We start from the raw sequence: 18,624 nt of genomic DNA on the forward strand, positions 1-18,624 counted from the left end.
TGCCCCCTCTGGCAGGATCTGCTCTTCTTGTAGCTTCGTAAGCCTTTGTTTTTAAGAAAAAGAGGTTTAAAAATTATGCAGATGAGCCTTTAGATCTTTTGCATAATTTGTGAAACCATTTTATTGTAACAACAAGGTCCTAAGAAACTAAAAGAAATGCACAACCTGCCAAAGGGGACACTTGCCAGTATGTCAGTGTGCTTGGTTTACAATTCTTTATCCTGGTGGTAGATTTCCGTTAAGACCAGTGGAGAGTAGGACTAGACAATTCTCTGCTGCACCATATTAATCCTTGTTTGTTGCTGGATGATAAATCTGGTGCAGTATAAGAAAGGAGAGTAGTACTTTGCAGCTCCAATTAATTGGTCGAGTTTGCCTCACCACAAAATTTAAATTTCTGGCGCATGGTCTATTTTCTGTCTGGCCACGTCCCCTAATTACCAAGGACACAAACCTTTTTTCAGATGAGTCGAAAAACTGCCTAAAAATGGTCTAAGACTTACAATAAATTTGGCGCACAGCATTTCAGGTGCAAATGACTCCATTTTTCTGCCATACATATACCCCAATATTTATAAATCCTACACCTCATAATTCTTGCAAAAACAGTAACAAAATAGGTCTTTGTGCTGATTCTATGGGCTCCACGTCTGAAAAGTGGATGAGAAATTGGGTAAGGAAGTATAACCGCTTGTATAACCAGGGTTCTGCTAAAATATGTTGGGGACCGACAACCAACTCTTTATATTGTTCACCCATGGGACCACAGGAGAACGGAGCAGAAGCACCTGGGCAGTAGTGTACATAGTAAGTTATTTAATGACATTATGAAGGGACACCAAAGCATAGAAGAACTCTTTAAAATATAACTATAACTATTAGTCCACGATAACGGCAAACAACCTTTTCACGTTTTGGAAGGTCATATGTTTTTGAAAGAAGACTTCAGAAGACTACGTACCAAAACACAGATGCCTTACATAGTTTTTACTGGCTCCGCACTGCATGCAGTTTTGCAACATGATTATCGGACGCATGATATACGACCACCCCATGACCACCATGAGGAAACCCGCCCATTATGCAATAACGTCTAATCAAGACTAAACGACCTCTGTCCACTGGATGACCGCTTCCAAACCCAGTCTCAACACCATCAACTTATACATTCAAAAGTATTCAAAAGAATGGGCAAAACACCAATAATAAAAGAATTTAAAAAATCAGGGTAAAGGCTCAACGTGATGAGCCAAAACATTGCACCCAATGGGGAAATAAAGACTTTTTGTTTTTTTAACCTCTGGCTTAATCGACAATTTAATTGAAAATTTGAATTGAACATTTCCATATTTATGAAGAAAGTGCAAAGATAAAACAAGTCATAATAAAATAAAGTATAATAAAATAAAGCACAACATACTGTATGTTGTGTATGTTGGTCATGGTCCAGTGGTTTACTATTTTCGTCCAGGGAACAAACTGGGTGGATCTCTGTGGATTAGACACAGCGGAATCGCGGGGAGCGAAAAACCACAGCGATTTACTTTAGCAGCATAAAGGATGGGATTATACACTTACTGCTGTGGTCATTCTGTAGAAATTCCGCCCCATGTGTCCCTCACCTTAGGAAGCTTCTTCTACACCTCTCAATAAACCAGAATGTATTCAAGAAAATGTAGAATATGTTATTACATTCCATACAGTGGGATGTAAAAAAAAAGTACACACAACCCCGTAAAAATGGCAGGTTTTTGTCATGTAAAACATAAACCGAGGTGAATGATTTCAGAACTTTTTCCCACTTTTTATTTTACCTTTAATCTGTACTATTCAAATAGGAAACAAACAGAAAATGTATAGGGTGGAAAGAAAAAAGTAATAATGTGGCTGTAAAAATATGCAACCCCTTAAAAGGGACACTTTCCTCCCACTAATCTATCAGCCATCTCAGGTATGTATCCTTTCTAGAATTTCCTCTTTTATGTTAAATGTCCTCAGTTTACCTATTAAAAAAAAACATGTATTTTTCGAACTATAAGATGCACTTATTAACAAGAAAAAATCTTGCTAAAAAGTGGCTGCGTCTGAAGGTCAGGTGGACCAATACTGACCGCTGTCATGGAGATCAGGTGAAGTGCTGACAAAGTGCTTCACCTGATTTCTGGAGATCAGAGCCTCTACACTGCTCCTTCCCTCTCCTTCCTTGTCCAGACATAAGTGTGCACTTCCTGCAAGGTCCTTGAACTAAGTCATGGTGCCGGGGGATGGGACCAGAGAAGTGAGATAAAGTGAATAGATATAGCAGTGCTGAATGAATTTTTATAGTAAACCTGAGTAAGTGAATAAATGGATGTAGCAGAGCTGTGTGTGAGTGAATTGATGCAGCAGAGCTGTGTCTGAGCGAATGTATGTAGCAGAGCAGTGTGAAAGAGAATGAATAAATGGATGTAGCAGAGTTGTTTATGAATGAGTGAACTAATGGATGTAGGAAAAATGTGTGTGAGTGAATGGATTTAGCTGACCCTAGGGGATCTGATCACTTATACAATATACTGCAATACAACTGTATTTCAGTATTTAGTAGATATACGGCTTCTATATCACAGTCTATCTCACACAGAATGTAATATAAAAATAATATTTACAGCTATGGGAGCCTTTAAATGGGAGCCCTCCGGCGACATCACAGAGGGTGCCGACCACCATTTAAGGTTTGAGGATGCTGTAGAATTTTTTTAAAAAAATCCTTATAGTGAGGAATAATTTTACCCCTTCCTCTAACTTGAGTTAATCAAGTTATACACTGGCGATCAAAATTACACAACAATGTATGAGGACTTTTTCAGAAATAGTCTCCATTTTAATCTCTTCCATCATTCTGTAACCGTTTTCTTGGCTATAACTTTGTCACCAATTTTCCAGATGTTTTCTATAAGGTGTAGATCATGATTCTCTTTTCTGGCCATTTCATTGTTTCCATGTTTTCTGTTTCCAGGAACTGCATTACCTGTTTTGCTGTGTAACATCAAATTGCTGGCTGAAGAATGGAAGGAAGAAGGTTCTGATACCAAATTACAATCACTCTGCATGTAGCTGAATGAGCGGTTCAACTTGTGCTTCAGAAAACATTCCCTAAACAATGACACTTCCTCCATCACCTTCCACTGACTTCTTTACATACTTTGGATGGTACCAGTGCAAAATTTGCTGAAAAAACTGAACCTAAACATTGATGGGAGCAGTTGACCAACAAATATTTATAGGGTTCCAAAAACTTTTTATTCTTACAAAGAAAGTCCGCTCTCAGGAGAATTTATCACCTCTTACCATTTAGTAATGCCAAGACATGCTTTCATGTATGGGGGAGGTGTCTTTCATAAGTCTTTGTCTTAATGACAATATCCTAATATATAAAGCATACATATGCTGTGAGCCAATAGAATCCTTCCAAATAATTCTACATATGAGTGGTTGAAGATAATTTTGCTAAAGTCAAATCCTTGATGAACCAAACTGAAGTGACTTGGAGGCATCTATTATTTCAACTTTTTGTGTCTATGCCTTTTTTTTTTACCCTCAGTATTTCACAAAAAAGAAAATTCTATATATCTAGCCTTACCATATGTAAAGCCAGTGGTCTGTGCCTTGTATACTGCAGTGGGCACGTCCTTACGCTCTGCTATGTGGCATCTTCCTTCTTCAGGACAGCCATAAAACGCTGTTCTTTTTCTTACTAGACCCATAAGGTGCTTACATCGGCCACTTACTATTTTTAACCTTTGCCCCATAGGAGGTTTCCTGAGCAATAAAGATCCCTAGCATGCTAGTTTCTGTAAGGGTTTCCGGTGACCTGTATTTGCCATGTTTCCTAACTTTATGATAGTCCTAGACATGCTGATCTCTGCTTACTTTGCATATGTACTGTTTGTATCACTACCACAATGTTCAAATTTTTCCTGAACTGTTTTGTATCTAATAAGTCTTTTGCATGACCCCTAGTGCCTAGGTGTCCCTTTGCCCTAGGCTGGCCATCAGCCCACTGTGCCAACCTCCACAGGTAATCTTCTTGCAGCCAAATCTAGATCTTTGCAAAGGGTGAGTTAGGTTGGTATCTTTGAACAATGTCCAATCAGTGGCCAAAACTTCAAATCAGTAGGTCCTCAACCTGCTAGTTGTTGCACCAAAAATATTTACCTATGTATATGTTTTCTAAACAAGGCTAAGAAGCTACAACAGAGCTTTGATAGAGGTCAATGGACCCCTCTACTGTACTTCCTTATATGCCTTAGATTTATTTTGTTATATTTTTCAACTCTTTGTTAAAGATCTTTATCTAGGGCTCAAACATCCCTTCTCAGTTGTAAGGTGACGTTCAAATTAACTGCTATGACCAAAATGGCTACCGGTAGCGGGGTGAGAGCAGAAACCAAGACACACACTCCAGACTCACAACGTTTATTAGCACACAGACGCATATATAAAACACAGAAAATAATCTGCATATGGGGCGTGAAAAGGTGATAAAATACTGCAATGCTATAGGCCAGCTGAATATCCCAGAACCTCCCCTTTAAGACATTTTCTCAAAATGTTGTTGAACTATGTACCGTTTCTTCCATTTTTACAGAATGTTTATATTATACCAGCTACAAAATGTAGTGAGAATGGCTCCTTGGTAACCCAAATAAGATAAGGAGAAGAAAACAGGCTGAAGGACAACCATCTTTGACAAGAGTCAAGGAGACACAGGCAAACACATTACACAAGATGGCTGAATCATGACTTGACTGGACGGTCGACAACATGACCCACGGCTAAGACAAGATGGCGTCTGTAGAGAAATATATCTCTCATGACTTAATGCTTTGCTTCTAGGAGACATATATCTGCACATATGGACTCCAAGGTGGCTTATAAGGCTCTAAAATAAATGAGCCATCCTAAGTGCACTACCGATCTGGCATCTGTTTATACTCTTCATATGGCATATCTCATCTTTCTCTTGTTATTCCCTTACTATTACTATTCCCAATTTTCTATAGAATCGCTTTCATCATCCCATTTTGTTCTAATTTTCTCCTTTCTCTTCCAAATATTAAAGTAAACCCTATCACAATATGCTGTTTTCTAGGCAAGTGAAGATTAATTCGTCTTTAAGGTTTTTTTCCCCATCCAATCTGGAATTACAGAGTTGATTTATAAGTGACTTAAAGTGCCTCCTACAAGACGGATAAATTATAAACATAATTGAAATGTAATGTATGCACATGGCCGGTCAAGTATAGCAAATGTCCTGCAAAAAAAAGATCAATGTGGGCAATAACACAGGCCTATCAGCAAACAGACTAATATCAATCTAAAACCAGACAAAACATCCAGTTGTTTAAAAGCCATTTGGAGATCATAAATCAACTCTAAAGGGCTGAGCTTTTACTCCGAGAGGCAAAGAGACCAACACATGTGGAAACATCTTGAACTGTCTTCCTATTGCGCTGATATAAGGAAGCTTTGTTTGCATACGTCGGCCTTCAGAGCTAATGTAGCCACGGGCAAAGTTTGTTAATCAAACCAAAGGCAAAATCGCTTCCGATGCCTGAAATATCCCATTCAACTCACAGGCCAGATCCTAAACCGAGGCAATCACGGCTTAGCCTAAAGAAACATAACTCAATGGCCCTGCCACAATCTCTAATCCATCTTTCTTAACTATTTTATTTTTGTGGTGCAGTAGGTAGTCTCGTCTCTTGACCTCTCCCAGTCAATGACATAAGAGGCCCCTTTTTTTTAAGCAAGCTTTGTGAAATCTCTATGTCATCGGCTGGAACTGTGGGGGATGAAACAGAGCCAGATGTGTATGAGGAAGAAAGAAACAAAAATCAGCCCCAGAAGACAAGTTAAGAAAGATCAGAATAATTACAGCTAATGTCTGTCCATGCAGCCGCTCATACACCAAAGCATCTCCATTGATTATTGTTGGACATTTTGAAAAAATTATTTAAGACATTTTATTCCTCATTTTCAACACTTTTACCAACATGTTTTACCATTGTCTAAGTCTACACATCATAAAAAACTTTTATTCTTATAATAATCAACAAAAAAAAAATTAAGAAAAAAACCCCCCAGAATATAAAGGCAAATCCACTGAGGTCCGAAGAACCTAAAAGGAAATCTACCACTGGTTTATAGCAGTATTCAACCTTATAGGAAATAATATTAATTTCTTTATTTATATAGCGTGCACACAGAGCTTGCAAATCAGAAATCGACCATCAAAATCCATCATGATAAACCAGGGACAATTACTCATAGATCCAGGCACCGTGACTGTGGTTCTTCTTATATTTGTTATCCATGGCCTCCTTCCTTCTAAAATCAACTTTAAAAATTATGCTAAAGAGCCTGAAGGGCTACTGGGGCAGTTCCCAGTGCCCCTCAGCCTTGCAGCTTCACAGGCTGTTACACTTCCCACTCCCACTGTGTGCTGAAGGGGAGGGAGAGAGTATGCTAGGAGAAGAGAGGGGAAGAATGTGTAACAGCCTGTGAATGTGCAGCATGTAGGGCTCTGGGAACAATCCAAGTAGCCTTTAAGGCTCATTAGATTAATTTAAAACTTGATTTTAGAAGGAAGGAGGCCATGGATAATAAATATATGAAGATTACCACAGTCACAGTGCCTGGATCTACGAGTAACAATCCTTGGTTGATCCATGCTCAATTGTGATAGTAGATTTCCTTTAACCTTTTCTGCCAAAGCCACTTTTCACCTTCCTGACAAGGCTCTATCTGACATGTGCCACTATAAGTGGTTATAACGTTGGAAGGCTTTAACATAACCAGGCGATTTCCAGACATTTTTTTTGTAACACATTGTACAGTTGATCCCCTACTTAAGAACACCCAACTTACAGACGACCCTTAGTTACAAACGGACCTGTGGGTGTTGGTAATTTACTTTACTTTATCCTTAGGCTACAATAATCAGCTGTAACAGATATCACAGGTGTCTGCAGTTAAGCTTTATTGTTAATCCTGGTTCTTATGACAATCCAACAGTTTTTAAATCCAATTGTTACCGAGACCTAAACAAATGTGGCTGCGGTTACGATTATAAAATATACAGTTCCGACTTACATACAAATTCAACTTAAGAACAAACCTACAGAACCTATCTTGTATGTAACCCACGGACTGCCTGTACTTAATTTTAATTTAAAAATTTAGGCTACATATTTTGCCTTTAGTTATTTAAAAAACAGAAATTCAACTAAAATTTGGAAAAATTCTCCATTTTCAAAGTTTTCCAGGAAGATGGTTATACCACCCAAATAACTAACATGGTTCGCCTTAAGATGTCATGGCTTTTTAGGCATCTTCTCATTTTTCTAGGATGTAATGAGGCTTAGAACTTTGGGAGCAATTTTTCACATTTTCATAAAAATCACCAAGAGACACATTTTGTGGGCCCCGTTCAGCTTTCAAAAATAAAAGACCCGATGACTGTCATGGGAAAGAACTAATCCCCCAGTAAGTGGTCAGATCCACAGGGGGTTGAGACAGTAAGCCTCTAACATGCCATGTTCATAACTGACTGTGGTGTGTCAGGGGTTAACACTCACGAGTCATCTCCGATCGCTGGTGTTAAATAAGGGCGTCACCAGTAATAGTACGGTGGTTTGTTGGATGTCACTTCCTGCATCTCAGTACTATTACGTCGATTTTCGCGGAGTAGTTAATGCTACTGGGCAACTCTGCTCCTGTAGTGTGGTAAAAAATTAACTTTAACTTTTATGTAACTTAAGTGGAATGGTTCTGGAGGGCTTTACAAGAGCCCCTCTGGTCTCCAGGGCTCTGGTTCTTACACATTCCCTAGAGCAGTGATTTTCAACCAGTGTGCCGTGGCACACTAGTGTGCCGCGACACATGGTCGGGTGTGCCGCGGGGAAAGTTCCCCAAACTATGGTGCCCCGTGTGTTTTGTTTCCTGTACAATAACACATGCGCAAGCTTTGAACCTCGCACGACAAAATGACGTCACCGAGGCCGGCGCATCATCCTGAGAGCGGAGAGACTCTAGCTTTTGCCCACCGCCAAGGTAATGCCCACCAATAATGCTGACTATATGAGCTTTTGCCTGGGTATATGAACTGTTGGCAGAATACTCGGCATATGAGCTGGTACTTTTAGTACTCCAGCAGTACTGCATATAACAATGAGAAATGTAAAATGAGAAATACTATAGTCATGAGGCTGGAGTACTACAAGTACCAGCTCATATGCTGAGTATACGAGCTGGCACTTGTACTCTGGCCTCATGGCCATAGTACTTCTCATTGTACCCCTTTATTTTGCAGTATATGAGCCACATAATAATCAGCACCATATACTAAAAACAGGGAGAAACTGAGAACTGTTGGGGGAAGAGCTTCGTGTGCGTCTTTCGACCATTCCTGCCAGGATATCCCTTTTGTGTTTATCGAAACAGGCCCAGGTTCACACTGAGTGAGTAAAATAAATTTAGAATCTATATTTTTAACTATATGTATAATATGACTGTTTTAGTGTCATTTTGTGCTATTTTGGTTGGTGGTGTGCCCCAGGATTTTCTACGTATAAAAAGTGTGCCGCGGCTCAAAAAAGGTTGAAAATCACTGCCCTAGAGGACTTCACCCCTCCTCCTTACCCTCCCCAAACTCATGGCAACACAGAGTATAATGCCGCTAGGAGATTCCATAATGCAGAGGCAAGGAGGAGAGAGCCTTGGACACCAGATGGGCTCTGGTAACGCCCCCCAGGAGCCCTTCTATACAGAGTTAAAATTAAAGTTAATTTTTAAGCAAACAACAGTAGGAGAGCTCCTATTAAGCTTATAGCTGTATTTACCCTACTGAGAGCTAACCAAGTGTGAATACGGCTATAAACTGCTGGTAGATTTAACATTTTTCAACATATTACTTTTTATTTCCGTTTTGTGTTTACACTGTGTAGTCTTTGCATTTTATTGCACTACCGCATATTTCACTACCGCATAAAAACCCTTTCTTCAATGTCTAATTAGCAAAAAAGGACAAAAGTATCTACTAATCACTATATGATCTCCAAAAAAATAAACATACTCAGTCTACATGTCACTTCTTTGTAATATTGTTTTATCAGAGCAGAATATTTACAGTATATTATTATATTATGTAAAACACAAGTGAACACAATAAATTATAAAAACAAAGGGCTTCTTTCAACCTTGGAGACTGGCCCACCGTTGTACCGGTAAAACCACCGATAGGCCAGGACACCTGTTGACCCTGCCCCCTGCTGACAGCTGACTCCGTCTCCAACCCCCCGGATGCAGATAGAGTTGACTTAGATCCTGCTACAGCCGAATGTAGCAGAGACTGGCAGGCGCAATGTGATGACATCATCCCATCTGCCTGCATCACTGCACACATCATGAGCAGAGGAAGAGGAGAGCTGGATAACGAGGAGAGGTGACAACTTATTTATTGTAAGTCAATTACGCTGAAACAAGGAAAGGAGGAGCCCCACAAGATGAGCGGGGTTATAATATTAAGGGTAGATGATGGAGGCCCACAAGATGAGGTGGAGATGAGAGGCCACAATATGAGGGGGAGATGAGTGTAACAGCTTGTGAAGCTACAGCAAGGAGGGGCTCTGGTAACACCCCCAGAAGCTCTTCTAGCTCATTAGCATAGCATATCCAAGTTGCTTTTAGAAGGAAGGAGGCCATGGATAACAAATATAAGATGATTACCATAGTCATGGTGCCTGGATCTATGAGTAAGTGTCCCTAGGTTGACTTTGTAGATTTCCTTGAACCCATAATTTTATGTTTATCTGGTGTCACAATGGATAAAAATTTTAGCTAACAACGAAGCTATGGCAGAAATGCCCTAATATCATATAGTATATATGAAAAACTAACAAGGCGTCCAGCACGTAAGCTGCAGCATTATATTAGAAGACAATTAAACTCTTGGATACTCTTTATTTTTTTTTGGATGCGATTTTTGTTGGCGTCTTAGACGATGCCGAATTGAAACAATAAGCCCCCGTCAACCACGAATGCTTAAATCTCATGTTTGCCGCTGTTTGGGGGAAGAATAAACCTTTGCAGAATTCTTTGTCATGTGTTAAATCACTCAGTGGCCTCCAAATCATTAACCATGGGAGCGACATATAAACACGCAGCGTGCTCTGCCGCAAAAGGGTTAAAGGTTCTTCTGCCGCAAATGAAACACAACACTATCTTCGGGGATTTTAATAAATGTAGGGAACACTGCTAGCAAAAGAGTTGCTGTCCAAATAGACTGACATACACAGGCCAATGTAGCCTCTAATGACAGAGTAAGATAATGACAGGCCCTACTCCAAATCAGCAGGAAGAGGAAGATCAATCTCGCTAGAGTGAAAGAAAAATGCTGCCTTTCCCCCACGTTCGCTCATCTCATACATATCTATCTTCGGCAGCTGCTCAGTACTGCAGCGCTCTGCATTAACTACACCGAGGATCAATAACAATTACACCTTCTCAAAAACATGACACATAGCGGGATTGGGCTGACATTTCACTTAGGCCTACACTGATCTCAGTTCATCTGATTCCAAGCCTTAAATTCATGTCAAGCCCGGGTCTACTTGGAGTAAACCCAGGGTTAAAAAGAGAAAAAAAATAATAAAAAAAAAAAATAAAATAAGAGAGAGAATGGAATAAAAAAAAAAAAAACAGACGCGCAACAAGTAAACAACATCAACTAAAACATTCTACTGTCCGGGGATTTTATAAATGAAAATATCATTTCCGAAAAGATTTGTATTGTCATCTGTACAAAAGAAGAAGAGCTAGGGAGTGTTATTATCTGCACTGACAAAGACGCCTGGGTAAGTGTACTTACTACATTCCCTATTCCGCAGTGAATTTACTTATTGGCTTATACTGAAGTCTGAGACAACCCGGCGTTCCTTGGCTGATGGCGAACTACAAGTCTAAGCAAGTGTCGGCAGAAACAGGCTAATAAATAGAAGGATATAAATGATGTGCCGAGATGTGACATCTGATGACATGTGACCTGGTACGAGTGTGAATGGGGTTCTACATGGAATAGATCTTTTCCATGTAGATTTTTGACTAGAAAAATTAAAAAAAAAATGAAATAGAAAAAGCATAATTTGTGGAGAAACAGGGGTTGGTGCAGGCGCATGGTGGGAGAAGAGTCACATCAACCCCGTGATATTTTGGAGGCTTTTATTAGTTGAAAGGGTCTCAAAGGCACAACAAATTTCGGGGTCGCCAAGTACCCCTTTTCTCATAGCTGGGGGCCATGGGGGCTCCCTAATTTTTGTGTGCGCATGGGCGTAACTACAGTGGTAACAGCCATAGCAGCTGCTATGGGGCCCACAGTGCCAGGGGGCCCCGGCATCTGACCTGACACACTAAAGAATGGAGAATGTGCACTATTATATACATATTATGCCGCACTTTATACAGTATAATATGTATATAACAGAGCACATCTTCCACAGTACACAGCATGAATCGGCAGCTCTGGTATGAAATGTCAGGGGGAGGGAGGTGACAGCAGAACGACAGAACTAGGGATCTCTCATCTCTACACCCTGTCCTGTACTTCCCCCATGCAGACGGCAGCTACTGGGACAGATCTGTGTAAGTGTACAAATGTATATATCAGTCCATAAATGTTTGCGCATAAGTGTATAAATGTGTCAGTATACAAAAAAATATATATTCTGAGGGAGTAGGGGGGCCCATTCAGAAGTCTGCAATGGGGCCCTGCCTCTACTAGTTATGCCCCTGTGTGTGAGGATGCGCTGAATATCTCTGGTGTATGCAGGGGTGAACCTAAACTCTCGGCTACCTTAGGCGAGCTATAGAATGGCGCCCCCTCTGCTCCATCCAGGAGTAATAAAACAGGTTATTTTTTAAGTAATAGAGTTCTCCATTTGGTGTCTTACACCCAAGCTAACATCATGGAGAGAGACTATTTAAAGTGGTAGGTCCAGCTTTGTAGCACCTGATGCTGCCCCCTTATCCTGCAGTGGGAGGTGCTGCCTGAGGCAAAAGGCTCAACTTGTGTATGGTTAGCACAGGGACAAGTGTCAGAATTTGATTGACTCTGAAATTGCACTTATTATGGTATTCTTGTGGATGTACATATCTGATCACATAGAATAGCAGGTGCCTAGGCAGATGGAGCAGAGGTTTGCATGTATGACCACCAAGCTGTGTCTTATTTTAGGAATCCAGTGGTTTCAGCAGTCCCATAAAAGTCAATGAGCCAGGGTCGCACATGGTCACCACTGCTCCATTGACCCTTCAACAATCTGACCCTTTTTTTGTTATTTTGTTTACGGTTTTTGCTCCACACTTTAAAAAATCTATGACTTTTGTATATTTCCATGCACAGATTTGTATAACACCCGAACAAATTTCACTGTGAGCACGGTGGCTCAGTGGTTAGCACTACAGCCTTACAGCGCTGGGGTCCTGAGTTCAAGTCCCATCCAGTTTGTATGTTCTCTCCGTGTTTGCGTGGGTTTCCTCCGGGTCCTCCGGTTTCCTCCCTCACTCCAAAATATACTAGTAGGTTGATTAGATTGTAGGCCCATTGGGGACAGGGACTGATTTGGCAAACTCTGTGTAATCAATGTGTGGCATGTGCTCAGGGACTAGCCACAAAAACAACACCTAGCACAGGTCCTCGTTACATGATCATGTGCACAAGGCCTAATTCTGGTGTGTGAACGTGACCTTATGGTTTCTTCATATAACTGCAAGAGTAGCGTGACATTTCTAGAATAGGATTGCAATGTCTATTATATATCATCTAATTGATGCACCTGAAGTGGTAAATTGCAGAAAGTAGCGCTAATAAGATGTATTTAATACATGACTCACAGTGACATCTATGTTGATAATGTCTCCATCCTCAAGAGGTCGGCTGCAAAAGAAGGAAAGAAAGAGAACGTTGCCTTTTGGTTTCAAGAGTAATTATCATCCATTGTGTTATAAAAACCCACTAAGTATTGTAGCCAGGATCATTACACAGAATCATCCCGCCTGCCCTGTGTCTGCAATGTTTTGATTCATTGTAAGGTTTGGGGGTTAATATGTTTTCTTCTGAAGAAATAGGACAACACAATAATTATTCATATAATTTAAAATAAAAGCAAATTCGTGATGAAAACTATCACCGAGCGCTGTACCCGGGTACCCCTGTCCAGGTAATGAATGTCAAAGGGGTTTCTACATATAGGACCTACCCTAGTTCTAGAAGCCCGAATAAAGAGAGACCCTCTATAAGAGTGTGCAGCCCTCTCCAGAGGCCTTAAAGGAAACCGAAATAAATCGGATGGTAGATTCCTCCTGCCTGCCTCTGCCCTAATGTGTAATTTAATATGCTGGAGCCTAACTTGTTAAAAACTTTACTTTAGTTATATGTAAATTAACTGCAGAGGCTACTGGGGCGTCTACTAGCCTTAGCTCCCAGTGCCAGGCCAAGCTAGTACAATTTAGGTTTGGTTCCAGGATTATTAAATTACAGTTTAGTTTGGAGGCAGTCAGGAGGAATCTACCATCAGATCTATTTCTGATGGTAGATTCCTCATAGAAGTTTTCCTTTAAAAGGAACCTGTCACACACAGGTCCTTTAGACTCCTAACATTAGCAAACTGTACACCTAGCATATATATCATGAAATCACAGCAGCCTGCATGGAGAGGAGTAGAAGCTCATGCAGGCATGCTGTCATTTTGTATGCGGTCAGATATGTGCATGAGGTACAGTTTGCTAATGTTAAGAGGCTAAAGGACCTGTGATTATGTCAGTCCTACATGACATAGCAGTTGGAAAATTATAGCGAAAGATTCCCTTTCGGATGTGGCAACATTTTTAATAAATGACAATTACACTTTGAAAGAGAGGAATAGAAAGGCTTAAAGAAAAATTACCTATCTGGAATTCCATGGCAGACCACGTTGTTCACCGAAGTACAGACAGATTTTGGAAATCCTCCATAACCTAATGGGGATGGGTATGCATTGTGACTGATAATATTGTGATGAACAAATGCATCTATTTCTTCTGTTGTCATGCCAACCTAAAATAAGGGGGGGGAAATTGGCTTCTGTCAGTGTATCATTTTAAGGATCTCCAAAAACAAAATGCGCTTAATGTAGAGGCCCCATGCACATGACCGTTTGAGGAACGATGATACGGGATGTGAAAAATGAAGAGCCTATGGCACCTGTGCTCACTGAACCAATCTATGGTAGGTAGATACAGCTAAAATCAGAAGTTTCCATACACTATATACAAGGACACATATGATGATTTCCTCATTGTCTGTCATGAAATCAGAATAAACATTTCCAATTGTAGGTCAATTCTGATTTCCAAAATGATTTATATTTGCCAAATGGTAGAATAAAGAGAGAATTTTCAAGGCATTTTTATTACTTTCTGCAAAGTCAAAAGTTTACATACACTAAGACTACTCTTAAACAATTTAAACAATTTGGGAAAGCCCATATGATGATGTTGTGTCTTTGGGAGCTTCTTATTTATTTATTTGGAAGCTTCGGTTTATTGGCAACATCTGCATTAAGACACCTGTGGATGCATTTGAAGGCACATTTGAAACACACTGCTTCTTTGTGTAAAATCAAAGGAAATCGACCAAGATATCAGAAATTATGGGTTAAAAACTACGATCTTTTACACACAAGCGAGTTTGATGCCTCCAACTCGCAGCGTGTGCTGGCTGGAACGTCTGGGACAAACGCTGCAACCAGACTGCACACATAAGGAGTTTGGGGCTAGTTGGAGGCATCAAACTCCCTTGTGTGTAAGCAGCCTAACTGGGCTCAGTACTGCCACAAGTAAGCACAGTTAACAATAATCAATGCTTGAGCTTACTAGTAGTAGCAGTGGCTTGTGCCAGCATCAGGTGTAGTCTGGGTTCATATGGTAGCGGTGCCTGGAGTGTGCACTGTGCGGAGGGTTAAAGAATTGGTTACAATTAAGATTTTACAGTAAGTAGAATAAACTGCACCATCTTAGTAAATCTGGGCCAGCAATCTGGGCTTGAAATATCCTGACATTTTTTTTTTTTTTTTTTACTATTCCTATAGTAATTAAGGGTATGAGTAATAGTCTATTTTTGGACACATCGGGGAACATGTATCATAAGTCTGTCTTTGTCCATCTTTGTCCTGTATCTCAGCTTTTCCTTATTGCTACATGTGGCGTTTGGTCTTTAGTGAATTTGTGACTTTTTAAAACAAAAGTCACAAAAATGTCGCCAAAAGTCGCATTCAGCTCAAAGCTAATTTCTATACCTGGTCGGGGGGAAGCATAGATATGCCCCCAAATTTGTGAATTTTTAAAAAAGCCGCAACTTTCACATCTGGATTTGGGCGATAACTCAGGGGACACTGCAGAAAACTAGATAATGGAGAACTTTGAAGGGAGACTTTCTAAAGCGCAAAAAAGTCGCGAAGTGCCATGAAAAGTCTCCAAAACTAAAGAAAAAAGCAATGGAAAAGTTTGATACATGTGCCCCATTATCTCCACTATTAATATGACATTTCACACATTCTCTTTATTAACTTAGTGACAGTAAGTTAGATGTCATGAAAGATCTGAGACCCCCAACAATTGGGTTTCTTTTTGAACCATTGTTAACTACATCCCATTACCTTTAAAATTCTTCCAGCCATAAGTAAAACATGACGGGCTAGCTGACAAGCCTGACGAAGCCCTTGAATCTGATCTTCGTCCTTAATTTCAATGAAGTCGCCCCAGTCAGGCACAATGCCTGTCGTCACATAGTCTGGCTTCATTATATGCTTGGAGGAAGAGGATTGGAAACGAAGATCAGAAAACAGCATGACAATGGGATCATTTTCTCAGACAGTCCCTCCTGCTTCATGGCGACTTGCCCTTTGAGTTTGGAGAGTGACCTTCATGAGCCACCAAGCAGACCCTCAAGGCTTCTCCAGTGTTCCTTCCATTGCCCTTTTGAACTTAACATTGCCTATTACAAGAAACTTACACAGCCTGTGAACTGCGCACAGCGGTACTAGAAAAATGTACAATGACACAAATTTCCTAAAACGTATTTCCTAAAGTAAGAGCTTTGTGTCAAGAGACAGACAAACAGGTTCATGGTTTTCTTTGGGGTAATACCGCCGCCTTGATTTCCTGCATTAAGCTGACACAAGTGCTACAGATAACACGTACTGAAAGGATTTAGGTAATGAGTATGAAGTGAGAATTTAGGTATTACAACCCGTCAATTCTGCCGAGGAACACGATTGCCTTTCCTTTATTTAGCTTTGTACCCCCAGAACCTTGTCATGTAAGAAAACACTTCCTGCTCTTGACAGGTTACAAAAAAAAGTTGTCATCGTGGCTTTCCTTGAACTCAATTTTTGGTGACATAGAACATTCTACTCTATTGCGGATATTCTATGGTAAATTAGCAAATCTGAGATGGGTTATGGGATAAATGTAAGTAGTCGATATATCACAGAACTTAATAGATAAGAGTTTATCCTTCCTGGCATAGCAATGATATTGTTGGCAGGTATTTTATTAGCATGGATTATATTTGCTCTTTGCTTCCCAATATGTCCTGAGGATTACTGGGTCACCTGCTAATACTATTCCACTTAATCAATAAGTGGCAGAAGTGAGACACCCCTGTGGCCAGCGTGTTAACAGGACCCATGGAGGACCAAGCAATCTTAGAATAGGAATCACTTTAAAAATATAACATGTGAGTTTTTTTTAAAAAAATATTCTTAAACAAGAAAAAAATTGACAACATTTTTTTTCATCACATGAACAAGTAACTATGTGCTGACACGGTTTCTGTGGGAGGAAAGAACTTATTAAAGGGGTTAGGCCCTATCTACAATATAGGGCCTAACTTGCTAATCAGTGGGGATCTCAGTTATGAGACCCCCACAGATCACAAGAACGAGGGGTCTGATGCACATCGACAGAGGTACATCAAACCCCCTGTTCTCATGATCAGTGGGGATCCCATTACTGAAACCCCCACCGATCAGCAAATTAAGCCCTATCCTGTGAATAAGGCCTAACTTGTTTTGTGGGAAAACCCCTTTAAGTGGCACATTTCCAAATCTAGATAGACTAGTAAAAAACATAAAAACAGACCCTTGTGAAGGTCCACATTTCTGGTCCATAACCCTACTATGTAATGTTACACAATGTGCCCACCACTCTCAAGTCTGAGCAAAGAAGATGTACAAGCGGACCAGACTGATAATTCATAAAATATATTTTCCTGAAATTACCTTTAAGAAATGTTGGAGTTTTGGGATTATAATTTAGTTCTGGAGCATCACACAACGTGTATACGTTACTATATATAGGCTCTCTTCCTATCTATGCTGGTGGACAGAGATCTAGCTTCTGCGACTCACTGATCCGGTCTCATCCCTATGGAGCTTCTATGTAACCGGACATCTCTGTGACTGTCTGTCTTATTGCTAGCAAGATGGGATTCAGCCGGTATTTCAGATTGATAAAACAGATTAGGGAGGAAGGAAGGAGAGTGATAAGAGCCAAAGTGGAGAAAAAAGCACTTCACATAAATTAGTAGTAAAAAAATTCAAAAAGACTGCACGTTTTGAATAATTTCTTGTTAGAACGCTCCCTTCACAGTAAACTGAGTGCAAAAATGTTCCACAGCAGGGACCCCCAGTGATCAGATGTATTTTGAGGGAAAACTGACCATTTAAATGAATGGCTTTTTTGTGTGATGCAGAACAGATCCTCCAGAGAGAGATTGTCTTTGTAACCTCAATTCGCTCTGGATAATCCTATTCTCAAAGAACTTCCTCTCTTAGCTACATCCTCCCTAAAAAAAAATACATGAAAACAAACTAAAGTGAACTACTATGTCATTCACCCCTCCGTCAGGAATGAGAGAGCTGTTATTTTGTGTTACTGACTTACTGAAGGGAAATCAGCTCCTCACTCATCCTCCCAGAGGAATTCTCTTCAACCAGTCACACAGCCAGCATCTCCCTCATTCCTGAGGGAGAAGGAGCTGGAGGTGCAGCTGAGAAGGAAGGACATGTATCTACTGGACTCAGAGGTTAGATTGGATTTATATGGGATAATTTACATAGATGCTAAGTCAAGTTTATGAACTGCCTGTGGTACTTTACAGGCATGGAGAGGGGCAATTTAAGGGTTGAGAAGGAATTTTCCCTGCTTTGGGCCAATTGGCATCAGCCTTGCAGGGTTTTTCCTTCTTCAGGATAGACACAATATAATGTTTATTATGTTGGACTTGATGGACTGATCTCTTTTTCTAACTTCTTTTACTATGATACTATGAATATAGCGATAGGTGTTCTGCTGTATAATGGCAATTTTCAAACATGTTAGTGTGGATTAGTTTACCTGACAGGTTCCCTTTAAGAACCATAGTTAATAGCCAAACATAAGAGCCCAATTATTTTTGAAGCTAAATAAACTCAAGTTTCTAATGAAAGGCAATTCGAGAGCCAAGGCCTCTAGTTAACATATCCATATTTTTCTGGAATGAGATGT

At 40.2% G+C, this 18,624-nt stretch overlaps 1 protein-coding gene and 1 long non-coding RNA gene across 7 annotated transcripts in view; one reads left to right on the forward strand and one right to left on the reverse strand.

The window, feature by feature from the left end:
- Positions 1–5,860, forward strand: part of LOC140075617 (uncharacterized) — a 67,559-nt gene extending 61,699 nt beyond the window's left edge. The window contains exon 4 of the long non-coding RNA XR_011849452.1: positions 2,996–5,860. This is a non-coding gene — a long non-coding RNA (uncharacterized lncRNA). The remainder of the gene's footprint in view (positions 1–2,995) is intronic.
- Positions 1–18,624, reverse strand: part of METAP1D (methionyl aminopeptidase type 1D, mitochondrial) — a 130,908-nt gene that overhangs the window by 47,658 nt on the left and 64,626 nt on the right. For all 6 annotated transcript variants that reach the window (XM_072121728.1, XM_072121730.1, XM_072121729.1 and 3 more), the window contains 3 exons: positions 15,732–15,881; positions 13,983–14,131; positions 12,931–12,973 (listed from right to left, as the gene is read on the reverse strand). In XM_072121728.1, the coding sequence (XP_071977829.1) occupies positions 12,931–12,973; positions 13,983–14,131; positions 15,732–15,881 (342 nt within the window). The remainder of the gene's footprint in view (positions 1–12,930; positions 12,974–13,982; positions 14,132–15,731; positions 15,882–18,624) is intronic.

The sequence above is a fragment of the Engystomops pustulosus genome, chromosome 8 (assembly GCF_040894005.1).
Source record: "Engystomops pustulosus chromosome 8, aEngPut4.maternal, whole genome shotgun sequence".
Taxonomy (NCBI): domain Eukaryota; kingdom Metazoa; phylum Chordata; class Amphibia; order Anura; family Leptodactylidae; genus Engystomops; species Engystomops pustulosus.